The sequence below is a fragment of the Somniosus microcephalus genome, chromosome 31 (genome assembly GCF_052327205.1).
Source record: "Somniosus microcephalus isolate GS21.2 chromosome 31, FLI_Smic_1.0, whole genome shotgun sequence".
In the NCBI taxonomy this organism is placed as follows: domain Eukaryota; kingdom Metazoa; phylum Chordata; class Chondrichthyes; order Squaliformes; family Somniosidae; genus Somniosus; species Somniosus microcephalus.
Genome location: NC_141017.1, coordinates 32943765 through 32961894, shown reverse-complemented (window position 1 = coordinate 32961894; position 18130 = coordinate 32943765). Strand labels below are relative to the sequence as shown.

The 18130-nt window shown below is 48.5% G+C and overlaps 1 protein-coding gene across 4 annotated transcripts in view; it reads right to left on the bottom strand.

The window, feature by feature from the left end:
- The window catches only part of LOC147097718 (protein GPR108-like), a 47573-nt gene extending 30479 nt beyond the window's left edge, over nucleotides 1-17094 (bottom strand). For all 4 annotated transcript variants that reach the window (XM_085971750.1, XM_085971751.1, XM_085971752.1 and 1 more), the window contains exons 1-4: nucleotides 16971-17094; nucleotides 5612-5728; nucleotides 3793-3843; nucleotides 1926-2017 (exon numbers count right to left, since the gene is read on the bottom strand). In XM_085971750.1, the coding sequence (XP_085827876.1) occupies nucleotides 1926-2017; nucleotides 3793-3843; nucleotides 5612-5728; nucleotides 16971-17060 (350 nt within the window). In that variant the 5' untranslated portion in view covers nucleotides 17061-17094. The remainder of the gene's footprint in view (nucleotides 1-1925; nucleotides 2018-3792; nucleotides 3844-5611; nucleotides 5729-16970) is intronic.
- Between the last annotated feature and the right edge of the window lie 1036 nt (nucleotides 17095-18130).

Sequence of the window (18130 nt, the reverse complement as noted above, 5' to 3'; positions counted from 1 at the left end):
AGTCCTGAACATACTGCCAAAAAAAAATCCCCCCTTCTCGCCACAAACATTTTCCCTATCCCAGCTTTTCTGGATCATTAAAATCTCCAGCAATTATAACTATTGTGAATATAGGTATCTAATTTACCTACAAATTTCATCCTCTTTTCACCGTTTGGCGGTCTACAACATATTTCCAGCAATGTAACCGATCCCTTGCTCGTCCTCAGTTCAATTTAAAAGGGATTCCATCTTGACCACTTCTCCATTTAAGTCCTCACTCACTGATGCCATGCGATTGGCTTGAATTAATGCCATATACTGCTCCTCCCTTCCTTTCTTCCCTTTCCCTCCTGAAAGTTTTATACTCAGGAATATCTCATTTCTCATTGACTCAGTTGCAGTCAATATTTGAGTTACTTATTAGGTCATGATTTTCTATTCTATCAATACCTAACTTCCGAATTTTGTTTCTCATGCTTTGCTTTATATATGGTTGAGTGTCGATTCCCTCGGACTGGCAATTTTTACCTTGTCCCGGGAACCTTATTCCACCTTTCTCATTCCATAGCTATCTAGCTAGAGCTTACTTACACAAGATGTCTACTCTACCATCTTGCTTCCCCCCACTCCCCCATCTTCCTTCGCCTTCCAACACTGTTGCACCCACCTTCCCTTGTGGGCCCCCAGCCCCACATTCCACAGGGACAATTTCACTCTCCACACTGTCATAGCCGAGGACCAGAAGCTCGAGTGCGCCAAGTGCATAAACGGCCTGGTTGTCCATTGCCACAACGGGCTGAACCACACGCCGCCACAACCGAATTAACCAGAATTTGCCTCGAGGCCAAGGAGGATAAGAAACCTCTTAGCAAGAACAGAGGCTGCTCAGCTGATTGTGACAGTGCCGAGTCTCTAAGGTTCTAGGAATCAGTGTGGCTGGGGGGGGGCGGGGGAAGAAACACACTCTTAATGGCTTCTCTAAAGCCAGGTAGGTGAACATTGTGGAAATAAAAGCCACACAGTTTAGTGAAATCGGCCAACAGAATCTCCGGACTGCATTTCCTTCCTCACGTGGGCATCAGTGTGTTTCCTCAGGCGTCACTCTGATCAGCAGGTTTAAGAACGCACACTCCCCCAGTCACATCACACGTACTAAGATTAGGCTGAAAGGTACAGCAATGCCTCAGTAGCTTAAGGTTTGGATGCTTTTGTTGTGTGGTTTCTACACCAGGAGAAACGTTTCGTGCCAGCAGAACGAGGCCAATCGGCACCTTTATATTTCCTAGCACAGCTAACATAGCATTTGTGCTGTTTTACGGAAGCTCAACATAAGCTCGAGGAACAGCACCTCATCTTTCTATTAGGCACTTTACAGCCTTCTGGACTCGAGATTGAGTTCAACAATTTCAGACTATAACCCCTGCCCCCATTTTTCAGGCGGCTGTTGATGATTCTGCCACCCCCATTTGCAACATTTAATCCCTCCTGCCTCCTCCCCTAGCACAGACTGTTCCTTCAATTCCTTCCTCCGCTTCCCCCACCACCCCCCCTTTCCCTGTCTCTGCACCTGCTTAAACCCTGTTACATCTCTAACTTTTTCCAGTTCTGACGAAGGGTCACAGAACTGAAACGTTCACTCTGCTTCTCTCTCCACGGATGCTGCCTGGCCTGCTGAGCGCTTCCAGCATTTTCTGTTGTTATTTCAGATTTCCAGCATCCGCAGTATTTTGCTATTATAATAGCATTTGCGCTGCTGGCTTAAGTTTTAGAAGATGGAAGTCCTCGAGAACAAGCCGTCTCCCCACAAGAAGCCAAGCTCAGTAGCAGACCAATTCGAAACAGTTAGAAGGGCACGACTGAGGTATTCAGGGTATAGAGGATAATTCCACTCCCCCCTCCCCCCCACCGAATACAGACAATTCTCTGCATCAGGCAATACTTACTTATTCTGGCCCAGGTCAAACTTAAAGAGGGTGAGGGATTCCCCGGAGGATTTGTTGTACTTCTCCAGCAAACACGCATCGGACTCATCGACCTGGGTCGGAAGCACAAATCTTGGGTTAGTCGAGAGGGAGACACAAACGAGCAGCAAAAGCATTTTAAATTACCCTCGTAACCGCACAGCACGTCATCAGCATCTGAAAAAGGGAGAGCGCGCTCAACATTTCAGCTGGGACCTTGTGTCAGAATTGGAGAGTCCCGCCTGAAACAGCAGCAGCCTGGACAGTGGACAGCTGACACTGTGAGCAGGTAAAGTGGTTGCAGCGACAAATTGCAGCGCACAACTCGTGTAAAGCCTTAGTGCTTTTATAGTGCGGAAAGATGGGTGCCGGAACAGTGGAAGCAAAAAGCACAGTCGAACGAGTGAATTTAGGATGATAGCAAAATACTGCAGATGCTGGAAATCCGAAATAACAACAGAAAATGCTGGAAAAACTCAGCGTCGACGTTTCGGGTCAAACCCTTCTTCAAAACTGGAAAGAAAATGAAATAGATCGAAGGCAGGGCTGCGATAGAACAAAAGAAGTAAAGAGACATTAAGAGGTATTCAAAACCAGACGAGATGGTGATAGGACAGTGGAGCCAAAAGACGGCTCTAGATTAGGTGTGAAATGTGCTGGCAGAATGGGAGACAGTTGCCATGTGGGAGAGAGAAAAAGGGGGGGGGGGGGGAAAAAAGGGAAAACCCAAAACAAAGGGGTGGAAAAAAATATAAGAGTAAAAATGTAATAGGGGCCGAGGTCATGATCTGAAATTGTTGAACTCGATATGGAGTCCAGAAGGCTGCAAAGTGCCTAATTTAGGAGGCTTGTACAGGAAACCCTCGATTTACAAGCACCGAAATAACCGGAAATCTCTGTTAACCGGCAAAATTCAGGAGTAGGTTCAGGTAAGTTTTACTTCATATTAGTGGCAGTTCCTGGATCTGTGGCCATGTAACTGGGGTTCCTGCACCTGTTGCTAAGCAACAGTGACGCTTGGTCTGTGGCCGGAGTTCCTGCACATGTTGCTAAGCAACAGGGAAGCCTGGATTTGTTGCTGTGTACGGAGCTCTCGTACCTTTTAACTGTACCTCTCTGTAATCCGGACTTTTTGATAAACCGGCACCACGCCGGTCCCGTCGGTGCTGGATAATAAAGAGTTTCTTGTATTATGGATTCGATTTCAGCAGTTTGGTAAGATGTCAGCCATGGCTCAGTGGGCAGCACCCTCGCCTCTGGGTCAGAAGGTTGTGGGTTCAAGTCCCCACTCCAGAGATTTGAGCACCAAAATCTAGACACTCCCAGTGAGGGAGTGCTGCACTGTCGGAGGTGCCGTCTTTCGGATGAGACGTTTAACCGTCTGCTCTCTCAGGTGGATATAGTGGATCCTGCGGCACTATTGCTAAGAGGATGAGAGGAGTTCTTACCAGTGTGCTGGCCAATACCACAGGCAGTGGTTGAGACAAGTAGCTTAGAAGCGTTCTAAAAGAAATTCGGCGAGTACATGAGAGAAAAGGGAATAGAAAGATATGTTGAAAGGCGGAGTTGAGGTAGATGGAATGGGAGGAGACTGGTGTGGAGTATAAACACCGGCACAGACTAGTTGGGCCGAATGGCCTGTTTCTGTGCTGTATATTCTACGTAATATTTATCCCTCAACCACCACCACCTAAAAAACAGATTCTCTCAGCTGTTTGTGGGAGCTGCCGCCCTTCCTACATTTCAACACTTCAAAAGTACATAATTGACTGTAAAACGGCTTGGGATAGGACTCCTGAGGTCGTGAAAAACGCTATATAAATGTAAGTCTTTCTTTAATAATACTCACCGTATAGGCTGCCACGCCATCAGTCTTCGTTTTTGAAAGGCTAAACCCAATCTGATATAAATGAGAGAAGAGAGAGAAAAACGCACATCAACAGTAATAAAAAGTACGTCCAACAGTTCTAGTCAGTTGGTGGGAAATCTAGCTCAGTACTTTAATTGTGCAAAAATCGTGATACATTTTCTACGTGCGGCCACAATAGACCCGATACCTCAGATCTACGTGCTGCATTTGCATTGCGTAATAATGTCATGCCGGGCATCACACTGAAGCACAAGAGTTGTGGGGCACTGGTCCAATCCTGCCCCCTGCCAACTTAAACGACAGTACTGCGAGATCTTGTTGAGTAGAGAACAAGGGGGGGGGGGGGGGGGGGGGAAGAAGCCGAGCCGCTGCCGCTAGTTTCTCGACAGATTCTGCCACTTGTAGTCACGTTCTACTGTTTTCCCTTCCACCGAGACTGACTCACCTTTCTGTCTTTCTTATCCTGGTCTTTTCATTCCCTTCAGTATTTCCACCCCCCCTCTTCTGCCTCCGCACCTCGACACAACTTGTCTACTGTCGCGCACTGAACGCATCTTTACAAGTCTGCTACTCGTCATTACTGGACCTCTGCTCTCCCTTTCTCTGCTCAGGAGCTTCAGGCACCTGCAGCCTCCAAGTCTGGTGAAGGGCCACACACCCAAATGTGTTAACCCATCTTTCTTCCCCCCGGGTCAGAAGGTTGTGGGTTCACAGTCCCACTCCAGAGACTTGAGCACAAAATCTAGGCTGACGCTCTCAGTGCAGTGCTGAGGGAGTGCCGCACTGTCGGCGGGGCCGTCTTTCGGATGAGATGTTAAACCGAGGCCCCCGTCTGCCCTCTCAGGTGGACGCAAAATTTTGAAGAAATGGCACTATTGCGAAGAAGTGCAGGGGGAGTTCTCCCCGGTGTCCTGGGCCAATACTTAACCCTCAATCAACATCACTAAAAACAGATTATCTGGTCATTATCACATTGCTGTTTGTGGGAGCTTGCTGTGCGCATCACTCTTGTCCTGGTCACTGAAGCGGACTTTGTGATCTGTGATACAAGATTCCTGTTCCCAGGCCATCTCAATTCAACAGTTTTAAAAGCATAAAATGCAAAAGGAGGAACTCCTGTTCAGGGGGATAATTACACTCTAGAGTAAAGTCCTGAGCCATACAGATCAGAAACATCCTGGATTGGATCCCCCCCCCCCGTCTGTTCTGAGCCAATTGGTCGCCATAGGGGTTCTACAATTGAGGCAGAAATACAAAGTCCTACTTCCTAGCTCAACTGTTCAGTGACCACTGCTGAAAAGTTCACATACAGGAAACTCTTTTTTTATCCGGCACCGACGGGACCGGCGTGGTGCCGGTTTATCAAAAAGTCCGGATTACAGAGAGGTATAGTTAAAAGGTATGAGAGCCCCGTACACAGCAACAAATCCAGGCTTCCCTGTTGCTTAGCAACAAGTGCAGGAACCCCAGTTACACAGCCACAGATCCAGGAACGGCCACTAATATGAAGTAAAACTTACCTGAACCTACTCCTGAATTTTGCCGGTTAACAGAGATTTCCGGTTATTTAGGTGCCGGTAAATCGAGAGTTTCCTGTACATAGATATCACATTGGGCGAGAACAGGGTCAGGCTCAGCTCCAATACCCCGCCCCAGTCGAACACACAATCTTGGCAATAAATAAGAAATGGTTACTTGGGGCAAAGTACTGGAGCCTCATTTCCTTCCTCCTGAAGAGGCCGATTCATGTTGAGGCATTTGCCTAAGCCGCACCGCATTTTACCCAAACACCACTTACGGTAATCTGCTCTAGGGCGATGACTGTCCTTAACCGAAGACTTGTGAGGTTGACTTCCAAAGTCCCATTGGTGTAGAAGCCAAAGGTATTCAAGTGAACTTTTGATCTCGTGTCATCCTAAAATAAAAAAAGTGAAAATGAGACTAATAGAGAGACATGCCGCACAATAGGTCACAGCTTTTCAAACCGGGATCCCATGTCCCAATCAGTCAGTCTGCAAGAGAACCAAGAGATCCACAAATGCCACGACATGGATCGTCACCTTCAGGATTGAGTACAATGGGCCTATATTCTCTGGAGTTTAGAAGAATGAGAGGTGATCTCACTGAAATGTATAAAATTCTTAGAGGGCTTGACAGGGTAGATGCTGAGAGGTTGTTTCCCCTGGCTGGGGAGTCTAGAACCAGGGGCATAGTCTCAGGATAAGGGGTCACCCATTTAGGACTGAGATGAGGAGAAATTTCTTCACTCGGAGGGCTGTGGATGCTCAACTGTTGACTGAAATAGATCTTGGCCACCAAGGAATCAAGCGATTTGGGGATAGGGCGGGCAAGTGGAGTTGAGGTAGAAGATCAGCCATGATCTTACTGAATGGCGGAGCAGGCTCGAGGGGCCAAATGGCCGACTCCTGCTCCTATTTCTTGTTATCAGGTTTCTGCATTTGTTGACTTACTCGTGCATTGCTTCTGTCGCCGCCAGCTGATTAGACATGTTTTCTACAAAGGCCAGCACGGCTTTCTCATGGGCAGAGGACAGGTTTTTCAGAAGTTAGGACGGAATGTCCCCAGAAGCAGGTCAATACTTGCAGGAAATCCACCACACAGGAAAGTTTGAAAACCTCCGCTGTATTACATAAGAATTTTACAGCACAGAAATAAAAGTACACAACAAGTAGGTTCCTCTATCAGGTCGCATTAACCTCACAAGGGGCTTAACATAGCATGACATTGGGGGGGGGGGGAAGCTAAAGGTTGGGATTGAGTCCAAGATAAACAATAACTTGCATTTATATAGCGCCTTTTTAACATAGTAAAACATCTCAAGGCACTTCACAAGAGTGCTGTCAAACAAAATTTGACATCGAGCCACATAAGGAAATAATGGCCCGGATTTTGCTCTAACAATTACGGCGAGGCCATCAGAGCTCAGTTATTACAGGGTAAATCTGACAACTTCTGGAGTCCGCACGTGCGCAGTTAAACGCGGAAATCCAGAAGTTGCTGTCAGAGATACCCTGCATGTCCACAGGGAGCACTATTGCAGCCTGTGCCGACGGACTCTACAGAAATCACTGAGCGTTACCCACCAGTTCCGCACCAAAAGTTAGGGCTGATGCATTCAGGAGCAAGTGAGTTTTTAAATGGTGTAATAAGTGATAATTACTGCTTAACAACCTCTCTGGCCATGAAAAATTAATTTTACAAGTGTGGCATCTCATTCCCTCAGAAGAAAATTAATGTTGGACATTTCTTTAAAAATTAAAATAATTTAAGTTTTTCTGTCTGTCTCTCATCTCTCTCAATCCCATCTGTATTTCCCAATCTTTATTTCACGCTCTTTACATGATTTAAATCTAATTTATATTCCCTGCTTTATACTTCCTGGTTTGGACTCTGCGTGTCTCAAGCGAGGATTCTCCAATATGATTGGTTGAAGAGCCTCGCTGTTTCTTGTCCTGCTCACAGACGACACAGATCCCCTGTATAGGGCGCCGCACTGGAATAGATGCTGGATTACTGGAAATCTCCACTGACAAGCCGGTGAAAAGTCGGTGGGCGACTGTTAGCGAGGTGAACGGCGAGCCCCGTCCCTTCACCGCTGCAAGCAAAATCCGGACAAATGACCAAAACCTTGGTCAAAGAGGGAGGTTTTAAGGAGCGTCTTACAAGAGGAGAGGCGGAGAGATTTAGGGAGGGAATTCCAGAGCTTAGGGCCCAGGCAGCTGAAGGCACGGCCGCCAGTGGTGGAGCGATTCAAATCGGGGATGCGCAAGAGGTCAGAACTGGAGGGGTGCAGATATCGCAGAGGGTTGCAGGGCTGGAGGAGATTACAGAGATAGGGAGGGGCGAGGGCCATAGAGGGATTTGAAAACCAAGATGAGAATTTTTAAATCGAGGTGTTACCGGTCCAGGAGCCAATGTAGGCCAGCGAGCACAGGGGGTGATAGGTGAACGGGATCTGGTGCGAGTCAGGATACGGGCAGCTGAGTGCTGGATGAGCTCAATTTTACGTAGGGTGGAACATGGAAGGCCGGCCAGGAGAGCATAAAAAAGGGCATTTGGTAGAAAGGTGCCACTAATTGCCCTCAGTGGGCTGGGCTGGGCAATTGCCACTTCTGTTGGGAGTTAGTCTGTTCCCAAATGTCAGGCGAGGACAGTACTGGCCTTGGCTACGAGGTCCCCTGCACTCAAGTAGCCTGCCAACACTCACCGCCTAGGCTCAGGACGTTGAATGGCCATTTTGAGTGAGGTTTCAAAGGACTCCCAGCCCCTTCCTCCTCGTCCCTGGAACTGCACCCCAGTACCACTCATCCTTCAGGGAGAAGCCAAGATAACTGGGGGAAAGAGGGAGCTCAAGAATGTGAACCACCACCCTAACCAACAAATTTAAAAACCTTGTAATTTAATCCAAAGTACGCCATTAATTAATTATTCAGCATCTCACTGTGAAGAGCATTCTTGCATCACTTGACATTGCAGAAGGCTTTGAACTCAGATGATAGTTTAAAACAGATAATACTTGGAAAGACTATTACAAACTCTACAGTACTGCTCTAAAACCAACAGACAGTGCCCCACTCACCAGGATCATAGATTCTGATTTTAGTATCCAACGGGCACTGCTATTCTGTTGTGTTGCATAATTAACGTTTGCTGACTGCCGTCATGCCCAAGCGCGGCTGTTGTGCCAATCTGACTGCGCGATCACCAGTCGAAAAATGAGCCTCATACCAACGTTATATAGTGGCATGCCAGGACCAGTGAGACGTTTACACACGATGGTCCTCTAGGAAGGACGTCAAGGCCTTGGAGAGGGTGTAGAAGCAATTTACGAGGATGATACCAGGAATGAGGGGGCTTCGGTTAGGTGCAGAGGCTGGAGAAGCTGGGGCTCTTCTCCTTGGAGCAGAGAAGGTTAAGGGGAGATTTGATAGAGGTGTTCAAAATCGTGAGGAGTCAGGACAGAGTAAATAATGAGAAACTGTTTCCACTGGCAGGAGGGTCGGTAACCAGAGGACACAGATTTAAGGTAATTGGCAAAAGAATCGGAGGGGGAGATGAGGAGAAAAACATTTTTTACGCAGCGAGTGGTTAGGATTTGGAATTCACTGCCTGATAGGGTGGTGGATACAGATTCAACAGTAGCCTTCAAAAGAGGATTGGATAAATACTTTAGGGAGAAATAATTGCAGGGATATGGGGAAAGAGCGGGACTTACTGGCTTGCTCTTCGAAAGAGCCGGCGCAGACTCAATGGGTCGAATGGCCTCCTTCTGTGCTGTATCTGTCTACAGTCTCTTAATTGATCTTTGCAGGAACTTACCCAGGGTTTATTTAACAGCAATTAAGATTTTGGCTGAAGAATAACATAATGGCCCAGAAATTCGGGTCCCCACGGGTGAGTACGCACGGGGTACTCACGCGTCGGCCCAACGAAAGTGCCGGTTTCGTGCATGCACTGCGCATGCGCGGGAAACCGAAACTTCCGTTCCCTTGAAAGAAGGGGTTGACAGGTGGAACGCGAGCGCCGGAGAGGCAGCGCGTGCGCCTCGAACTTACGATTTTTTTGCAGGTTTCGCCGGGAGGGTAAGTCTCCAGAAGCTACGCTTTTAAAAAGCAGGCACAAGGCCTGCTTTTAACAAGGTAAGTGGGGAATTAATTAAAATTAAAACGTTTTTTTCCACAGGTTTATTATTTTTAAATACTTTAAAGAAAGGTAAGTTTATTTTTAGCCCCGTTAGAAACTGTAATTAATTTTTTCAAAAATTTAAATTGTTTAAAATAGTTATTTCATGTAATTTATAGTTATTTTAAAAATGTGATTTAAAAAAAAATGTATTTGACGTTTTAGTGATGTTTTGGGGCTTATAGTATTTATGGTTTTGACAGCTCTTCCTGTCAAACTTATGAATGAAGCATTCCCTGCTACCATTGGCTCTCCATGGCCCACGTGATCCCAGGGGACGCTTCGAACTAACTGCGCCCCTGGGATACGCAAGCACTGCGCGCCGGCAGTTGGAGGAGGCCCAGGCGGAATCCCACGCGGGCCCACAGCTCAACGGCCGGCGCGCTAGGTAAGTGCAGGTCGGGGGCTTGCACCCGCAGGAAGCCCCCGACCCGGATTTCTGGGCCATTATGTTTCACGGTGCAATGGTTTATAAAACAGAGAATGTCTTCTGGCACCATAAGCAGTGCCATGAGAAATTTGCGAGTGTAAGAAAAAAAGTTGGTACCGAGTATGTAAACCTAACGTGTCAGTGTGATCCCAGTACTAAAGTAATGCAAGCCAGTCATTTCCTGCTGGGTTTTTTTTTAAACTGACCTTCGTAGCCAACATCGACCCAAGGCCCAGAGTTGAGCATTTACAATCAGGTGCCAACCTGCAGAAAATTCCCCTCAACAAATAATTGCTAATTGCGCTCAGGAAGCATCTGGATTTTTGTGTACATCAGCTTGTGAGAATGTTTTTTTTTTAAATTCGTTTATGGGATCTGGACGTCGCTGGCAAGGCCAGCATTTATTGCCCATCCCTAGTTGCCCTTGAGAAGGTGGTGGTGAGCCGCCTCCTTGAACCGCTCCAGTCCGTGAGGTGAAGGTTTTTCTCAGAGTTTGATATAACCAAGTGGCTATTCATAGACAACTTTCATAGAAACATAGAAGATAGGAGCAGGAGTAAGCCATTCGGCCCCTCGAGCCTGCTCCGCCATTCATTGAGATCATGGCTGATCATCCAAACTCAGTACCCTGTCCCTGCTTTCTCCCCATACCCCTTGATCCCTTTAGCCTGAAGAAATATATCTAACTCCTTCTTGAATATATTTAATGAATTGGCCTCCACTGCCTTCTGTGGTAGAGAATTCCACAGGTTCACCACTCTCTGGGTGAAGAAATTCCTCCTCATCTCAGTCCTAAATGGCTTACCCCTTATCCTTAGACTGTGACCCCTGGTTCTGGACTCCCCCGCCATCGGGAACATCCTTCCTGCATCTAGTCTGTCTAGTCCTGTTAGAATTTTATAAGTTTCAATGAGATCCCCTCTCATTCTTCTAAACTCTGGCAAATATAAGCCTAATCGACCCAATCTCTCCTCATACGTCATTCCTGCCATCCCAGGTATCAGCCTGGTGAATCTTCGCTGCACTCCCTCCATGGCAAGAACATCCTTCTTCAGATAAGGCGACCAAAACTGCACACAATACTCAAGGTGTGGTCTCACCAAGGCCCTGTACAACTGCAGCAAGACATCTTGCTCCTGTACTCAGACCCTCTCGCTATGAATGCCAACATACCATTTGCCTTCTTAACCATCTGCTGCACCTGCATGCTTACCTTCAGCGACTGGTGCACAAGGACACCCAGGTCTCATTGCACTTCCTCTTTTCCCAATCTATTGCCGTTCAGATAATAATCTGTCTTCCTGTTTTTGCCACCAAAGTGGATAACCTCACATTTATCCACATTATATTGCATTTGCCCAATCACCCAACCTGTCCAAATCATACTGGAGTTTCTCTGCATCCTCCTCACAGCACACACGCTCACCCAGCTTTGTGTCATCTGCAAACATCTGGTTCCCTCGTCTAGATCATTAATATATATTGTGAATAGTTGGGGTCCTAGCACCGATCCCTGTGGTACCCCACTAGTCACTGCCTGCCACTCGGAAAAAGACCAGTTTATTCCAACTCTCTGCTTCCTGTCTGCCAACCAGTTCTCTATCCAATCTTGCCCTCAATCCCATGTGCTTTAACTTTGCACGCTAACCTCTTATGCGGGACCTTATCGAAAGCCTTCTGAAAGTCCAAATACACCACATCCACTGGTTCTCCCTTATCTAGTCTACCAGTTACATCCTCAAAAAATTCCAGTAGTTTAGTCGAGCACGATTTACCTTTTGTAAATCCATGATATCAGAGGGGCAGTCCAGAGTCAACCACATTGCTGTGGGTCTGGAGTCACATACCGACCAGACCGGGGAAGGACTGCAGATTTCCTTCCTTAAAAGGACATTAGTGAACCAGATGGGTTTTTACAAAAATCCGGTAGTTTCATGGTCACCATTAGTGATGCTGAATCAACATAAGCCGCTTTTCAAAACGCTCCACTGCCTGGCTCTCTCAATCACAGGAAGGAGTGGGAACATATTTGTTTGCATTCAAGTTATAAAACTACCCCTCATTGGCCAAAGGCTGTGCTTTGCACCTCTGGTAAACTTCACCACAAGCAAGTTTAATTAGCACCAAGTAAACCGGACGTCCTGCACAACAGAAGTAAATTTAAATCAGACATCAGGACCGGAACAATGTCAGAAGTATTTGTTAGAATCTTCAACCAGCTCTCCAACAACCTGCTTTTATATAGTGCCTTTAATGTGGTATAAAACGTCCCGAAGCGCTTCACAGAAGCGTTATCGGACAAAATGTGACACCAAGCTAACATGATATTAGGACAGGAAGCTTGGTCAAAGAGATTGGCCTTAAGGAGCATCTTAATGGAGGAAAGAGTGGTGGAGAGGTTTAAGGGAGGGAATTCCAGAACTTAGGGCCTAGACAGCTGAAGGCACGGCCGCCATTGGTGGAGCGATTAAAATCGGGGATGCTCAAGAGGCCAGAATTGGAGGAGCGCAGAGATCTCGGAGGGTTGTAGGGCTGGAGGAGGGTACAGAGATCAACAGCAATATCCAGGCCAAATTAAAATTTGAGCCTTTCATGACTCCATTTAAAACCACACTGCTACTTATTACAGAACTGAATATTACAGACCAGGAAAGTACCCAATTCTGTGCTCAGTTTGTTCTAATCATAGTCAAGACGTTACACAGGATATACGGCACAGAAACAGGCCATTCGGCTCAACCAGTCCATGCTCCACTTGAGCCTCCTCCCGTCTTTCCTCATCTAACTCTATCAGCGTAACCCTCTATTCCCTTCGCCCTCATACGCTCATCTAGCCTCCCCTTAAATGCATCTACACTATTCGCTTCAACCACTCCCTGTGGTAGCGAGTTCCACATTCTCACCACTCTCTGGGTAAAGAAGTTTCTTCTGAATTCCTTGTTGGATTTCTTGGTGACTATCTTATATTGATGGCCTCTAGTTTTGCTCTTCCCCACAAGTGGAAACACTCTCTCTGTATCCACTCTATCAAAACCTTTCATAATTTTAAAGACCTCTATTAGGTCACCCCTCAGCCTTCTCTTTTCAAGAGGAAAGAGACCCAGCCTGTTCATCCTTTCCTGATAGGTACACCCTCGCATTTCTGGTATCATCCTTGTAAACCTTTTTTTGTACCCTCTCCAGTATGTATATATTGCTGACATTACAGGAAACTTTGTTATATCCGGCACCGACGGGACCGAGCTGTTGCCGATCTATCAAAACTGCCAGACATACCAGCGTTAATGTTGAAGCGTACGGAGATTTGCAGCTCCGTATCTGGCAACAAAACAATGTTGCTTAGCAACAGCTTCGAAACAGTCGGCCGTACCTTAGAAGCGTCTCTGTAGCTTAGCAACAGCTTCAGAGAGACTTTCCAGAGCCTGGCTGTTGAAAAAAAAGCCACGAGAAGAAAAAAAACCTAACAAAACAGCTCCTGATTTCTGCCGGTAGATCGAGGTTTCCGGACATACAACCTCTGGATAAACCAAAGTCTCCTGTAGCTGGGACACTTACGGTTAGCCGCACCCCTAAATTACAGACAAGGAAAGAAAAAGCTGCCCACGTTGCGTTTGAAATTGAGTTTAAAAATACGTGAGGAGAAGGCGGCAGCTCCCAAGAAGGGCACTGAAAAATGGCCAACAAAGGGCAGCAAGAAGCAGAGAAGGTGGAGGAAGGAGAGTTACTCCATCGACAAAGTGGTGAAGCAGGTTCACCCCCCGATACCAGCATCTCCTCCGAGGTCAGGAGCACGATGAACTCCTTTGTCAACGATATTTGAGCACATTGCGGGTGAGGTTTGCCACCTGGCGCGATACAAGCGCCGCACCGCCAGCTCCCGGGAGATTCAGACCGTCGTGCGCCTGCTGCTGCCGCCCAGGGGGGAGCTGGCCAAGCACGCCGTGTCGGAAGGAACAAAGGCAGTGACCAAGTACACCAGCTCAGAATTTTTTTAAAAACTCCACAATGTACTGAAACAGACACCCAGGTCCTGCTCCAGACCACCGCAGGAAACTCTCGATTTACCGGCACCTAAATAACCGGAAATCTCTGTTAACCGGCAAAAATTCAGGAGTAGGTTCAGGTAAGTTTTACTTCATATTAGTGGCCGTTCCTGGATCTGTGGCTGTGTAACCGGGGTTCCTGCACTTGTTGCTAAGCAACAGGGAAGCCTGGATTTGTTGCTGTGTACGGAGCTCTCGTACCTTTTAACTATACCTCTCTGTAATCCGGACTTTTTGATAAACCGGCACCACACCGGTCCCGTCGGTGCCGGATAAAAAAAAGTTTCCTGTATCTGGCAACTTCTGCAGGAAACTGCATGCACGTGGGGGGAACACGTTCGGCTACGGAAAACATTCTCAGCCCCCGCTAACATTTGCTGTTTAAGAAGCACGTGACAAAGAAACAGTTGGTACTGTAGAACTGGTGGGACACCTGTGCACCCCAACAACCAATTGACACTTTCTGTTTCCGTCATTCAAGCGCTACACAAAGGCGCACACACACTACACAAGAACAAAACCGCCCAGGTGTGTCCTGTCCACGATAAGCAGGACAAATCCAATCCAACCAATTACCGCCCCATCAGTCTACTCTCAATCATCAGCAAAGTGATGGAAGGTGTTGCCGACAGTGCCATCAAATAGCACTTACTCACCAATAACCTGCTCACTGATGCTCAGTTTGGGTTCCGCCAGGACCACTTGGCTCCAGACCTCAGTAAAGCCTCGGTCCGAACATGGACAGAAGAGCTGAATTCCAGCGGCGAGGTGAGAGTGACTGCCCTTGACATCAAGGCAGCATTTGACCAAGTGCTGCAAAACGCTGTCCAAAGGAAATGTCTTGGGCTGCAACTGCTAAATGTGGAGAGGTGATGGCATCGTCACCCAGCAGGGCTGCCACTCCCTCACCCTCCGTCACATTACCATGTAACTGGTGACCCACCTCAACCCCCACAATACCCACCACAATTTAGGGGTGAGCTTGTCCCCAACACTGACACCTGGAAGCCAAGACATTGTGACCCCAACATAGAATGGCTACAGCACAGAAGGAGGCCAGTCGGCGGATCAAACCAAAGCCGGCTCTCTGCAAGAGCACTTCAGCTCGTCCCACACACCCGCCCTTTCCCCGTAGCCCTGCAATTTGTTCTACTTCAGGTACTTATCCCTTTGAAAGTCACGATTGCCTCCACCACCGTCTCAGCCAGTGCATTCCAGATCATAACCACTCGCTGCATAAAAAATTTGTACCTCGTGTCACCTTTGGTTCTTTTGCCAATCACCTTGAATCTGCGTCCTCTGGTCTCGACCCTTCCGCCAATGTGAACAGTTTCTCTCTATCTACTCTGTCCAGACCCATGATTTTGAACACCTCTATCAACTCTCTTCTCAATCTTCTATCAGCCAGTGGCTCAGTTGATAGCACTCGCCCTGAGTCAGAAGGTTGTGGGTTCACGTCCCACTCCAGAGACTTGAGCACAGAAATCTGAGCTGACAATCCCAGTGCAGTGCCGAGGGAGCGCCGCGCTGTCGGAGGGGCAGCACCGAGGGAGCGCCGCGCTGTCGGAGGGGCAGCACCGAGGGAGCGCCGCGCTGTCGGAGGGGCAGCACCGAGGGAGCGCCGCGCTGTCGGAGGGGCAGCACCGAGGGAGCGCCGCGCTGTCGGAGGGGCAGCACCGAGGGAGCGCCGCGCTGTCGGAGGGGCAGCACCGAGGGAGCGCCGCGCTGTCGGAGGGGCAGCACCGAGGGAGCGCCGCGCTGTCGGAGGGGCAGCACCGAGGGAGCGCCGCGCTGTCGGAGGGGCAGCACCGAGGGAGCGCCGCGCTGTCGGAGGGGCAGCACCGAGGGAGCGCCGCGCTGTCGGAGGGGCAGCACCGAGGGAGCGCCGCGCTGTCGGAGGGGCAGCACCGAGGGAGCGCCGCGCTGTCGGAGGGGCAGCACCGAGGGAGCGCCGCGCTGTCGGAGGGGCAGCACCGAGGGAGCGCCGCGCTGTCGGAGGGGCAGCACCGAGGGAGCGCCGCGCTGTCGGAGGGGCAGCACCGAGGGAGCGCCGCGCTGTCGGAGGGGCAGCACCGAGGGAGCGCCGCGCTGTCGGAGGGGCAGCACCGAGGGAGCGCCGCGCTGTCGGAGGGGCAGCACCGAGGGAGCGCCGCGCTGTCGGAGGGGCAGCACCGAGGGAGCGCCGCGCTGTCGGAGGGGCAGTACCGAGGGAGCGCCGCGCTGTCGGAGGGGCAGTACCGAGGGAGCGCGTTGCACTGTCGGAGGGGCAGTACTGAGGGAACGCTGCACTGTGGGAGGTGCCGTCTTTCGGATGAGACGTTAAACCGAGGCTCCGTCTGCTCTCTCAGGTGGACGTAAAAGAACCCGCGCGGCACTATCTCGAAGAAGAGCAGGGGGAGTTAGCCCCGGTGTTCTGGGGCCAATATTTATCCCTCAACCAACATCACTAAAACAGATGATCGGGGTCATTATCACATTGCTGTCTGTGGGAGCTTGCTGTGCGCAAATTAGCTGCCGTTTTTCCTACATTACAACAGTGACTCCACTTCAAAAAGTACTTCATTGGCTGTAAAGCGCTTTGGGACGTCCTGGGTTCTTGAGAGGCGCTGTAGAAATTTTCTGTTGTTATTTCGGATTTCCAGCATCTGCAGTGCTTTGCGATCACAGAAATGCTAGTCTTTCTTTCTCGCTCATGGTTTTGAGCACCTCTGTCAAATCTCCTCTCAACCTTGCTCTGCTCCCACGGAGAACAACCCCAGCTTCTTCCAGGTCACTGAAGCTCCCTGGTCCCATTCTGGTCAATCTCCTCTGCACCCTCTCCAAGGCCTTCACATCCTTCCTAAAGTGCGGTGTCCCCAGACTTGGAGGCAGGACTTTGGCTGACTGGTGTTTTATACCAGGAGGGTGAGGGAAGAGAAGCCTCAAGCTGCACTGACACCCACTAAAGTTGGGCTTCTCCCCGCTGCCAGAGGCTGTTTTACCTGGAGTGTGAGGCGGTGGATCCGCCCGGTGGCCCCGGCCAAGAGCAGGCCCACCGCCAGCAGCACCGTGTCCACTCGGCCCGCCGCCATCGCCGCACAAGACGGAAGTGCCGGTGGGGGCGGCCACCGCCTGTGACTGACAGGCCCGGCGCGCCAATCAGCACCGCCGCCCTTTGACTGACAGACCCGGCGCGCCAATCAGCGCCGCCGCCTGCGACTGACTGACAGGCCCGGCGCGCCAATCAGCGCCGCCGCCTTCCAGCTGACTGACAGGCCCGGCAGCCAATGGACATCTGACACTTTGTACACGCCATACTCTAATGGACCAATTGGAAAACAGAATCGTCCTTTAACCCCGCCTTAAAAGGGCGGGACTTGTCGGCCCCTCTGGAGCAAATTGAATCTCTTCAAAACACGAAACAAATAAAGAAAAGCTTCAATTTTCTTCTTTAAAAAAAATTAAAAACAAACTAAATCTCAAAATGCAATTTGCAATAGTAAAAAAGCATTGGTTGGCAGAAACTACAATTCCCACAAGACATTGCGCGCCAGTCCTAATTAAATTTTACATTTTAAATGTATTCACATTTTTAAACCATTTTTTTTTTCAAACATATTTATTTAAATATGGTAGTACTTGTTACACCTCATCAATTACATAATAAATCCATTACATTCATTAGCTGCAATAAAACAAAGCCTTAAAAACAGCTTTAGGGTTAGCAGTATAAATGCAGTGGTAAATTTTACAGACAAATCAACAATATTAACAGTACAGGTACCCATAGTGAAAAACAATTTTACACCAGTCCCATTGGCAATCTAGTAACTCTTTGTTTTTGCTTGGTATTACCTGTTGTCCTTTTTTTATTTTATTTTAACATTCAAATATAACAGTACTTATACAACTCCATCAGTTACATAGTAAATCCATTACATTCATTGACCACAGTAAAAAGGATAAAGCCTCAAAAAACAGCTTTATGGTCAACAATATAAATACAATAATAATTTTTTTACAGGTAAATCAATAATCAAAACAGGAAGGCAGATTATTATCTGAATGGCAATAGATTGGGAGAAGAGGAAGTGCAATGAGACCTGGGTGTCCTTGTGCACCAGTTGCTGAAGGTAAGCATGCAGGTGCAGCAGGCGGTTAA